General features: G+C 48.4%; 1 protein-coding gene across 1 annotated transcript in view; it reads right to left on the bottom strand.

Annotated features, from left to right (window-relative positions):
• Positions 1-18: 18 nt before the first annotated feature.
• Positions 19-11,426, bottom strand: part of LOC104506152 (coiled-coil domain-containing protein 30-like) — a gene marked incomplete at both ends in the record, with an annotated part of 16,365 nt that continues 4,957 nt past the window's right edge. The window contains 10 exon segments of the mRNA XM_010147003.1: positions 19-179; positions 765-922; positions 1,717-1,748; positions 1,751-1,841; positions 2,793-2,796; positions 3,659-3,783; positions 4,226-4,324; positions 8,663-8,855; positions 9,694-9,794; positions 10,114-10,221. Of these exon segments, the coding sequence (XP_010145305.1) occupies positions 19-179; positions 765-922; positions 1,717-1,748; positions 1,751-1,841; positions 2,793-2,796; positions 3,659-3,783; positions 4,226-4,324; positions 8,663-8,855; positions 9,694-9,794; positions 10,114-10,221 (1,072 nt within the window).

Genomic DNA, 11,426 nt, shown 5'->3' with positions numbered 1-11,426 from the left:
CCACGCTGTGGTTCATGCTCGAAGGCTCTTCAGGCGTGCTCTCGCCCTGCTCCCATGTGGTCAGGAGGCCGTCTTGTAGCTGGGCAATTTCTTCCAGTAACAACCGTTTTTCCTCGTTGCTCTCTTTTAGCTGCTTTTCTAGCTCCTCCCTCTTCTTCTGGCTTTCTACTAATTGAGAACTTGCAGGAGAAAGAGCAAAGGAGAGAAATAACTATACACATCCAAGGCAAACCAGCCTCCGAAGAGGAAAAACATGGGACACAAGAATCCAGAGAAACACTCAAGGCAATGCTCAAGTATCTCGGGAGGCTCCAAAGGGGATTCCAGAAGGGAAGTCCAGACGCCTGCTGACCCTCCCCCTCGAAGGACAACCAAAATGCACAGCAGGATGGATATCATCCACTTGGCAGCAGTTAGCCCCATGGAGCCCCAGCCCACGGCAGGAGCTTTTTGGGACCGTGTTAGTCCAAACACGACCCCACTCCACGAGAAGAAGACTCCTCCCTAACAACAGCTCTCATTTATGCTGTTCAGAATCTGGAATAGCTGCAGAAAATAAAGGTTTGCTCCTGACCGATGGTGACGTCACTACGGGAAATGCATATTCACCAAAATGTCTAGAGAGATAATCACCCGTTAAGGAAGACACCAAGTTGCTGTGCCTATTTTTGCCAGAAACAAAACTATGGAGATTTTTAAAAGACTGAAAAAATTAGTCAGCAAAGATAAGCAGCAACAAGTACCACAGGCCTTGTTACATTTACCAGAGCAGTTCTTGTTCATCCCTCAAGTTTTTGATCTGTTCTTCCAAAAACACTACTTTAGCCATCGGTTCTTCGTACATCTTTTCATCTGTACAGAGATCTTGATGTTTCTGCCCAAGTTTGTTGATCTGTTCTCTTTCTTGGAGGACTTCAGAGACCTGTAAGGTCAGAAAACACCATGACTCTGATTTTCTTTGGTCTCACAGAAACCTTCTGAGCAGTATAAGGCAAGCTGGGGACTCCATCAAGACATGGTGTGGGATTCTGTAGCTAAATTATTGTCGTCCTTCACACTCGAAGATACACAAGCAAGTCCTTTTTTCCTGCTTGGGAAGTAGCTGTGTGTAAACTACCATCAAATCACATTTCTTTCTGTGATTTCATCCTTCTGTTGCCCACCTGTAGTTCTCAGGGCTTCACATCATGTGCCGTATTTCTTTACAAAACTAGCAATTCTTGGAAAAATGTATTCAGCTGACTCACACAGAGAGCATCCTCCATCCAAGCCAACACAAAACAACCTTCTAGGGACTGCTGCTCTCCACTTTCAACATCACCTGGCAGCGGCAGACCCAAAACCTGACACACAGAGAGAGAATGCTAAGAAAATAAAAGGGGCAAGAAAGGAAGGCAGGAGAAGTACTTAAAGGACACAGGAACTCCCAGACGATCAGAACCAGAATCTGCCTAGTCTAATATCTCATGCTAAGCAGTGATGAACCCAAATCCTTCAAAGAAAAATGCTGTTCAGTCCACTAAATGCCAGCAACGACTTTGATTCCTAAAGCTCTTTAATCCATAGCTCTTCCTGCATATATGCTAGCACTAATATTTCAATTCCAGGTCTTCTTATCTACACCAAGGTGAATTTATTTACTCTTGAGCAACATACGCTAGCAGTTTCTGTCTGCGTCAGACACCACAACACTGGGGATTTCTTTACATTTCTCACCTCTGTATCTGACAAAACATTATCTTTTTGTCGCTTACATTAATAAGACCCCTGCTTGCTGATGTTCCTTGGAGACTTGAGAAGTTATTAGCATGGCTTGTAAACTCTGGTTTTGAGTCAGGCAACTGCTGGTGAGGGAACAACAGGAGTTAGCGGATGTAATATACCCTTAACTACAAGCTCAGAGAAAGCTTTCTTCTCTCAAATATCCAACAAACTCTTAAAAAGAAGAGAGTTCCAAACAAATGCAGAGAGCTCTTTGCATAGCATCAGTTCACAGCACCTCACCAAAATTCACAAGAGCAGAAGTACTACTGGATTCACTCGCCCGTTCTGGGTGTCGGACATCCTGACAAACACAACGTTGAACCGCCTCAGGTCTTGATCCCCAGGGGCACATCGCCCATGAGAACCCCACGACTTCCTGCAAAGCTAACTGCCAGCACTCCGTCAGTAGATGATTCATCCCAGTACAGCTACTCTAGCAAAAGGGAACGAACTCATTTGCGAAGTCAGGAATCCCACTAAGCACTTGCAAAATCCTCCATTTTAAAGACTGTTACAGTCCAACACAGGCCACTGGATTCTGTCTAGTGATGCCTTCGATGGAAAAATAGTCCTCTCCTTAGACAAAACCACCAGGCAACTGGTGGCTGAATTACAGCCAAACTTGGAGGGATGCATGATCTTGATTAAAAAGTCCCTGGACCATGAGTAGATTGAACTTGGAATGCAAAGGTTAAAGAGTGATTCTTCCCATTTTCTCCATCACCTCACAGAAATCAGACAATTCCTTGGCACGAGTGTATTCACAGACTAGCCCCTTCCTAAACTCTTCAGCAAGGCTTGGTCTGCAACCTGAGCTTTTGCAATGTGAATTTGTTGCCTAACAGCTCTAACAAGTCATGTCCTCTAGATGCCACTGTTCCTCCAGTAAGACTGTTCTATATGTGCTGTTTTGCCAACAGTCCAGGAATTTTCCTTGGTTTTTACCTCCATCCAAGGAAGGGATATGACTCACCGCTGGTTTAAGGCCTCTCAGAGTGCTAAAAAATGGGGTTTGTAATGATGTAAACCCCCCTCCTTTGCCAGTCTCCAGCGGGCTCCCTGTGCCTGACTGATCCCAGCCAGACATCTGTAGCTCTCCTCAATTTTTAGCCTAATTCCCAGTCCCTACCCTGCCTATGTCTGCACCAGCCCTCATGCAGTGCTGCTGGCATCACACACTCTCTCTCCTCTATGGCCCGACTGGAAGACAAGAGCACCAGCAACTCTCCCAGCAGCGAAAAACCTGCCAGAAGTCCACCCGGCAGTTAAGTCACATCAAGCAAGGTGTACTGAGGTTGTTGGAGCACATAACAAAAACAAACACCGGGATCCCAGCAGTCAGCTCACAGATTTCTGTGACCCTTTTCTTACTGTACCATATTCTGGTTAAGATAAATACTTTTAATATTAAACAGATGCAGAATTAGCTAGTTGATTGATCTCAGAAAAGCAATCTCCGCCAACAGCTGACCATGACGTTGCTCTGCAGGGAGGTCTGGACTCAAATCCACAAGTGCCCTGCCATGTTGTGACAGGTAGGGACGAAGGCTCATTGTCACAAGCCTTGTGGTCACAAATAACTCTTCAATAAATACCCATCTCTGGAAACTTCCACTCTGCCCTCTAGAGAAGGGGGCTTTGGCTACAAACTTTGACTTACTGGTTTGCTCTTAGGTTCACTAAAAGGAAAAAATTACAGAGTTAGAGACAGTCCCACTAAAACAGATGGATTGAAAACCACCTGCCAAAGCAGCTTTGAAGCTGGTTGGACTAGAGAAATGCATCAAAAGAAATCAAGCAACGCACTTGGGGGTAACTGGGGATGTTTTATGGAGGCAATTGCCTCCTGCAGAGTCCTGCTGCAGTTGCTATGCCTACCCGGCTGCCAAATAACTTTTTCTCAGTCTTCAGATCTTCTCGTAGCAGTTCAAGCTCAGATGCAAGTTGTTTTCGCCGTTCTCTCCGCTCTCCCAGTTGACTTCCCAACTTTTCTATCGTTTCCTGACAGCTTTCCAGCATCTGGAACAAGCAAGATGAAGAGTCACTTCCACAACATCATTTATTCTAGCGCAAGAGAAACAAATCGCAGAAAATGCGTCTTCTAGAAAAGCAAAGCTGGGATAAAGCAGTTCTCAGAAGTTGCCAGAAGGATTCCCACACCATATGCCCAGGGCTGGCTGCACACTTCTGAAGGCCTGGAGCCTCCATCTGACCCAAGATACCTTGGGAAGGCCATCTCCCACATGTGACAAGCTCTGGCAGACCCAACTGTCTGGCAAGCAACAAATTGCCAGCAAAGTCAGCCCTTTCCTGCTTTCCCCCAAAGACATCCATCCGTCTGTCTGGCATGAGCTGACAGGCTACAAATACACAGAAAATGGTGACAAAGAGTGCTCAAGGGAGATGCTCATTTAATATGTTTCTAAAGACAACAGTTTCTTTCCCAAGGAAAACTTCTTACCTCTTGCATCTCTTGTGCTCCAGACGATGCCTGCTCTTCCCCACACAGCTCTGTTTTGTTCTTCTGCACTTCAAGTAACTCTGTCTCTAGACTTGTGATCTTAACATAGGAATAATCACAAGTTACGACCAAACAAGTATTCACACTAGTCCTTAATGCAGAACTACTACTAAATTGCTCCTTATGCCACTACTACAGAATAAGCCCCATGTTTGGAAGGAAAGAGTAGGAGGGGACATGGACAGCCACCCACGTGGACAAGCTCCAGCTCACATCTTTCATCCTGCTGCTTCAGAGGGCGAAGGAGCAGCCCAAGGCCAAGTCAGAAAAGGAAAGAATCCTGCTCCACAAAAGGAGAGAAACGACCCAGACACATGGTGAAAGTCAAGCCCTCCACATCTTGTGGGCCTTCTACATGCTCTTCTCCCAACACTGAGAACCCCACAAGACCCTGATTTATACTGTGGGCCATCCTCCTTTTCCAGGCTGCTGCAGTGCCCATTCCCCCAAAGCTGATCTCACCCAAGCAGATCTTCGACCTGGTCTACCAGAACTTGTCCTGATCCCTCCATCACCCAAAGGAGGTTGTGACTCTCTCCAGCAAGGCTCCAAGGACTCTTGACTTGAGCTAGCTAAATGCTGACCTCCATGCTTCTCCTGGCAGGCAAGAGTTTATCTGAACATGTGCATCATCCCCCTGCTTCAAGGCATCTGCCTCTGCTGGAGATCTCGTGGGAATGATTATTAGTCCTGCTGTTTTAAAGGGCTTAGAGGAGCTGGGAGTAGTCCAGCTTCTCCTCCCCGTTATGGTTCCTGCAGATCCTTTCACAAAATCTGAGTCTTAGCACTCACAGCCACCCCAACTCCTCGCCACCCAGCACGGCATTCAGCACCCTTTCCTTTCTGCTCCTTACGCTTGGAAGAAAGTTTATGCTGGTTTTCTTATATCTAAACTCCCAAGCTGGCCTCCCCACTGCCCAGGCCAGGCTTTCACTGAACCAGGACGCTGAGCGAGATGAAATCCAGCTGCAGATGAAATCCAGCTTCATCTGTACACAGCATACACTGTACTCATGCAAGCAACATCCATCGCTCCGCTCATACAGATGAGTGTCTGGTGAAGGGTACAAGATGCCTTATGCCTTTCTCACCCTCCTTTCTTTGCACTTATTCAGAGATCATTTTTCATTCCTTTCCAATGGGAAGCCAAAGAAGTGCCAAGTCTCTGCCAATCCCAGTCCATTAAAAGTGGTTACAAAGCAGCACGTCAAAGCCCAGGAGCTTTGCTTTCACCCACAGGCTTCAGGCTCAGGATGGCCCTGCTGAATCTCCCGGCATGAAATGATCTCTAACAGAGGAAAGTTGCTGTGATCCTGGTTTTTAAGACAGATGGTGTTACCCGACCTAGGTGTTAAAAGCAAATTGGTGGGGTGAGACACCCAGGCCTCTTACAGCAGAGCTAGAGGGCAATAAACTCCCCTCCTCTTGCATGACTAGATGACAGTCTGGGGTTCAACGAGACTTTGGAGTACTGGAAGGGATCATTTTTCTTATTTTTTCCTTCAAACCTCTACCTTTTAAGTGTTTAAGTTGCGCTTGTAAATCCTGTGCCAAGGGCAGAACAATACTCACATTGTATCCTGGTGTCCTCGTTTGAGTCAGCGGCCTAATCAGCCAAGATTTCTGTAGGCGTGCCAAAACAGAAAAGACTTCCAAGTCCTTCTCACACGGGGCAGGCTGGCAAACACCCCACAGCACAGCTTTCTCCAGGGTACAGGGCACCTGCCTTCATGCCATCCTTCCCTCGTTACCTCCCAAAAGCCCCTTGGAGGTGAAGGGCGCAGTGCTGCAGCCCTCCCTCTGAGCAGATGCTGGATCTAACCAAGGGTTAACCCACCTCCTCGTCCATCACGCAACCAGCCTGTCTCTCCTCCGCTGCCCTGCACGCCTCATTTCTGTCTCATTTTCAGCTACAGCGACTGCCAAGCTCATGCCAGCCAAAATGCCTGGCATCTCCTTGGCTACTCGGTGCTCCCCTGCTGCGGCCCCCCAGAGCGGCGTTCCCAGGGATCCATTTAACAATGCACCGAGCAAAGAAGGGATTTCTCCAAACTGAAAATGCATCCTGTTTGATTTGTGGAGGGTTGTGTTTATTCTGCTTCAGTGAGAAAGTGGGAAACGCTTTAGCGTGTGCTGAACAAACCCGGATTTAAACAAAAGCACGGTCATGGCGGACAGACCTCTTGCCATTCCCACCACAAGGCCTGCCCTTGGCTCCTCAGCTGCGCACTTAGAAACGTGGCATCCGCTGGCATCCTTCTTTACGATATTCGAACATGCCTTCAGTCTTTTTCACTGTATTTACAGACTTTTCCCACACAACCAGAGGCTACTGACAAGTAATTCATCTTTTCTTCCTTTGGACAATTCATCGTGGAGACGTGCAGCTACTTCATCGTTCACACGGGATATGACTTCACACACGTACTCTCTCCTACGTCGTGTTTTAACAGCAGCACACGCACAGACATGTCCAAGCACCGCTCATGGACTGAAAACCCATGGGTGCCCTCCCTTCTCACCCCAGAAACCCAAGGTCCTCTAGGGACACTATGGACAGGTCCTACTGCTGGGCAATCCAGACCACGATCGCGGCAGAGAGCGTCTCAACCGCAGACAGAGGGGAGAGGGCAACTCAGCCCACGGAGGGAAGAGCTTTTGGCCAGGCAGCAGGGCTTCAGCCAAAGGAAAAGACCTCCTCAGCCAGCCTTTTTGGGGAGAAGCCAACCTACCCATCTGGCAAGACCAACTTCTGGCTTCCACTCTTCTCTCTGGCTATAAATTCTCCAGCTGCCCTGTCCGTAAGGGATCACGTGTCCCGGCAGCGATGCTGCACCAATGCTGCAAACGGTATTTTCCTTGGGGCCAGCAGTGACAAACCAGTTCGTAAGCACAGAGCAAGCTCCAGGGGGTTGGAGAGTCCATCCGGCAAATCGAGGCTGAAGACCACTCCGACAAAGGCAGCATCAGGCTGGGAAGCTTCAGCAGTACCTTAACCTTTGCTTCAAAGGCAGATGGCGATGGCTCTGCAGGTGTCACAGGGAGACCTGTAACGTTGCCGTGGTTCTGATAAACCAGAGAAGCAACATGGTGCTTCACGCCTGCAATTTCTCAGACGTTCTCTGTCACATGCAAAAGAGCGGGAATAACAAAGGCTATCAACCTCCTAATGTCAAAGGATGATCTTAACGGTCTTGTCCTATTAACAGGAAAAGATCCAGATTGCCGTGGGCTGAGGGTGCCCAAAATGGAGTAGGACATGGGTTAGGAAGAGACTGGTGAGATCACATCTTGATGAGGATTGAGCAGCGCTTCTCCAGACATACCACGTTCTCACAGCTCTTCCAGAGGATGTGTCCCGCCACGTCTGCCATTCAACAGCAGATGCTGCCACAAGAGACAGCAGGTGATGAGAGACACTCGCTGTCCCCCCCAAGTTGGTATTTTCAGCAGGGATGTCCCACAGCAGCGCAGATCCCAGCCCCCACGCCCCAAAGCGCCTCGGTGTTTGTCACACGGGCTGACAGATCTCCAAGATGCTGTGCCTGGGAGAGGGCACAGGCTTTTGTCACCAGCATGCTTAACTGGCGACCCTTCCTGGATCACGGAGCACCAGTCTCACACTGTCGTTTTCATGCTGGACAGGTCTGGAGAGGGGTTAGGAATTCAAGTCAAAGCCTGGACTTCCAACATGGGTGCCAGGTTAAGGGAAACTCCTGGGCTTCAGGAAAAACTTTTGCCTTTCTTCTGAGCCTCAAGAGGACTTGGGGCTTCCTGGAACTTGAACCTCAGGCAGAAGAACATGGAAAAGCAGTTCCTGCAGGAGACCAATGCTGATATCCATCAGGAGTACCTATACCACCTAGGACAGCCTCTCAGGGGAAATCAGAGCTTCTAAGCTACAAATGTTTCACAAGAAATAGCTTCAAAGCAAAAAAGATACGACAGATTTGAGACAAAAAGGCTTTGCTTCAGCTCAGCCAAGATACCGAAGGGCACAGAGCTCACACCGACAGAAAGGCTGTGTGGAAAGGGAGCGTTGCCTCATGTCTCTCCAGTGGACACAGGGGTACGTTAGCAAGTTAACCCTGCTTGCCCCAGCACCAGGAAATGGGGACAGGAGCTGGAAAAAGACAATGCTGGTATGACACTGGGGAATCTCCATCTCCAAGCAAGAGTCATTTACTCACTGCTGGAATTTTTTCCTTCTTTTCCCCTCTTTTCTGAAACCAGCAGATTTTGCTAGTTGCATTTCTCGTTAGACTAAACAAGGCAGCATGCAGGTTTAGATCAAACATCATTTGTGTTGCTAATCAATACGCAGAGAGAAAAGCAGCTAACCAAATCCAAACCGTATTTCTTCTATTCCTTACTTACTTTCCGGTGAAGTCCCTCCACCTCATACTCAAACTGTTCCTTCTCCTGCTTGGTCTGGATCTGTGTCTCTCCCAGAATTGATTCCAGCTTTTCATTGCGCTCTACCAAATCCTCATGGTCCTGCTCCAGTTTTTGCAGCTTGTGAAGGAGCTGTGAATTCCTGCCCTCAATGTTTTCAATCACCTCTCGGCACCTAGGCACCAAAGACCAATGTCAGCAAGACTAGAATGGCTGCGTAAACGCGCTGACACACATCCAAACCGCTTAGCCCTGGTGAGGAAAATCCAATGGTTTTTTTCCGCTACAGAATGCTTCTGTCCAGCTCATTTAGAGTCTCACATCCAGCATGACCTGTGCCTGCTCTTATTTAGGTGGCAATTCATGGGAATTAGTGGTGACAGGCTCTACACAAGCAATAATGAAGGTCTGGGGAGGAAAGTGGTCAGGCAGGGGGTGCTAGCAGCAGAGAGGCAATGGCAGGTTCAACTGCTTGAGATGAAGGACAGGCTTGGGCATCTGAAGGGAAAAAGAGTCAGAGGGATGGCATCAGACCCCTCTTCCCCTTTGAACCTGCCAGAAGAGGTACAGCAGCTTCCTGAGCAGGCCAGAGGAGATCAAAGCTTTGACTTCCCTTAAAAATCCCAGTTTACATATTTAAGTTTGCAAGCCAAGTGTTTTGGTACAGCCCTGGACACCAACCAAATCCAGAGAAATCTTCCCAGCAGCAAAACAGTTCTGAAAGCAACACTTTTGTCTGCAGAGAACCACAGAAACCCAACCCTATTCTTTCAGAAAGCAACAAACTAGAGAAAGTGTAAGAAAACAGCCCGTGTTCTTGATACCACGGACTACAGTCCCACTCGGGACTGCGTTACCTCCTGATTTGGGAGCAGAGGCACACAGTCAGTACCAAAGAGTATTGTAAAGAATCCAATACCTAAGTCCACCCTGCAAGACAGAATCCCAGCAGCCAGAGCACCAGATAAGCCACTGTGAAAATTCAACAAATGAAGTATTTCTACACTGCTTACCTTTTATGAAGCGTTTCGCTACCCTGGTATCTGTCTTCCTGATCTGAGCCAGCTTTGCCTGAAACAGAGTCTCCTTCAATCCTCCCATCATCCTTTGCACCCTGTGTCTCAAGAGAAAACAGAAAGTTAGCACATAACTAAGACTGAAATCTTAGCACAATGTACTTCCAAAGCTATCCAAGTCTGACAGATAAACAAGACAACCAGAACACATGACCTGCATCATCTACATCCACTTATGCCAACAGACGTTAGCATAATCCTACGTCCCACCTGCACAGGATGCACTCATGCACACGGAAAAGGAAAGCACAAGCATTTCTGCACTACAAGCCGTGCGTCTTCACGTATGACACGGGGCTGAAATGCAGAGGAGAGGCTGTTTGCTCGAGAACGGCAAACTAAAGCCCTTGAAAATACCTGCAGCAAGGACACTGCGACTTCTTCAGTGTCAGTTGGCGTGGGCAACGGAAGTCCTTGCTTCTCGCTCTTCTGATACTCACAGATCTCCTCTTTCAGCTGTTCAACCTTCCAGAGGAAAACACTTGCTTTTATTTTTGGTGAATGTTCACACTGCTGCCTTTAAGAACGAAGAATCCCCTCAAAGTTGCTGTAGTAAATAGCAGATTTATTAGTATTAACCACGCAGCTTGAGGGATTGATGGAGATCCCGTGGCTGCTCCAGCTGGGTGGCCTCAGACCACTGAGAGAGGTGCAGAGCTGTGAAAGCGGGAATGCCGTGCTGCATTAGAGGGCAGGTGATTTTTCTTCATTTATTTTAATTACTGACCCTTTTACTGAACATGCCGAGTGCAGAGGGACAGACAGATTACAACCACTATTTCTGAGGACACCTTTTAGCCTTTAGTGCCACCGATGGTGTCAGTATGACAGTGTTAGTAGCAGGTACCTGTTCACACCGCCCACTTACTCACTCACACACTCCCTCTCGGCTGCCGGCTGGAGCAGTAGCTGGGAGGCCAACCCCGGCCATTCTCTTGGAAGTGCAGGGTTGCAGCGCGGTGGCTTCCGGCTGGGGGTTCGGGAAGTCCCGCAGCCACTGCTCGCCTTCGTCGGGTGCGGACGTAACCCTGCACCCTTCCCGTCTGCCCAGCAGCACAGGCGGATGCCGCCTGCGCCTCACAGTCAGTGCCAGGGACCTTGCACAGGTTCCACGGAGCGTTGCTGCCCCAGGCTTATCATTGTTCGCAGATGTAACAGCCCTGCGAGTCACTGGAGCTATCGCCCCTTGCAAGGCTCTCACATGCACCTTCTCAGCATGCATTTTTCCTTTCTCCAGCCTCCATCCACACCACAGGCACCTGCAGAGCACGCCGACACAGACGCACACCTCACAGACACCCAGTCCTGCACGGTTAAGGCTCAATAATCCAGCTGGTGGAGCACGCAGCAGGGTCGAGGCTGGTCTCCCACAGACCACCAGACTAAAGCCAACTGGCCAGCCTGCCCCTCACCCCGCTGTCCACAACTCACAGGCAGAAAAAGAGACCTCAGGTTGCAGAACATCCGTGACTCGTAATAAAGTACATTTTCAGCTTCTACAAATTCAAACTGGTGGTTTTCTAACTTCTGTGCCAACAGTCAAACCTCATTACAAAGGAATAAAGGTAATTTGCTTTTAGTTTAACAACATGGTTGGTTGGAAGTGATCTCAATCTGGCTATATTTTTTTCTGTACTGAGAAAACAATACCTTATCTGTATCTGTATTTT

This window comes from Eurypyga helias, unplaced genomic scaffold (genome assembly GCF_000690775.1).
Source record: "Eurypyga helias isolate BGI_N326 unplaced genomic scaffold, ASM69077v1 scaffold46362, whole genome shotgun sequence".
NCBI lineage: Eukaryota > Metazoa > Chordata > Aves > Eurypygiformes > Eurypygidae > Eurypyga > Eurypyga helias.
Note: the sequence above shows the minus strand (reverse complement) of the source record. Positions and strands in the feature narration are given on the sequence as shown.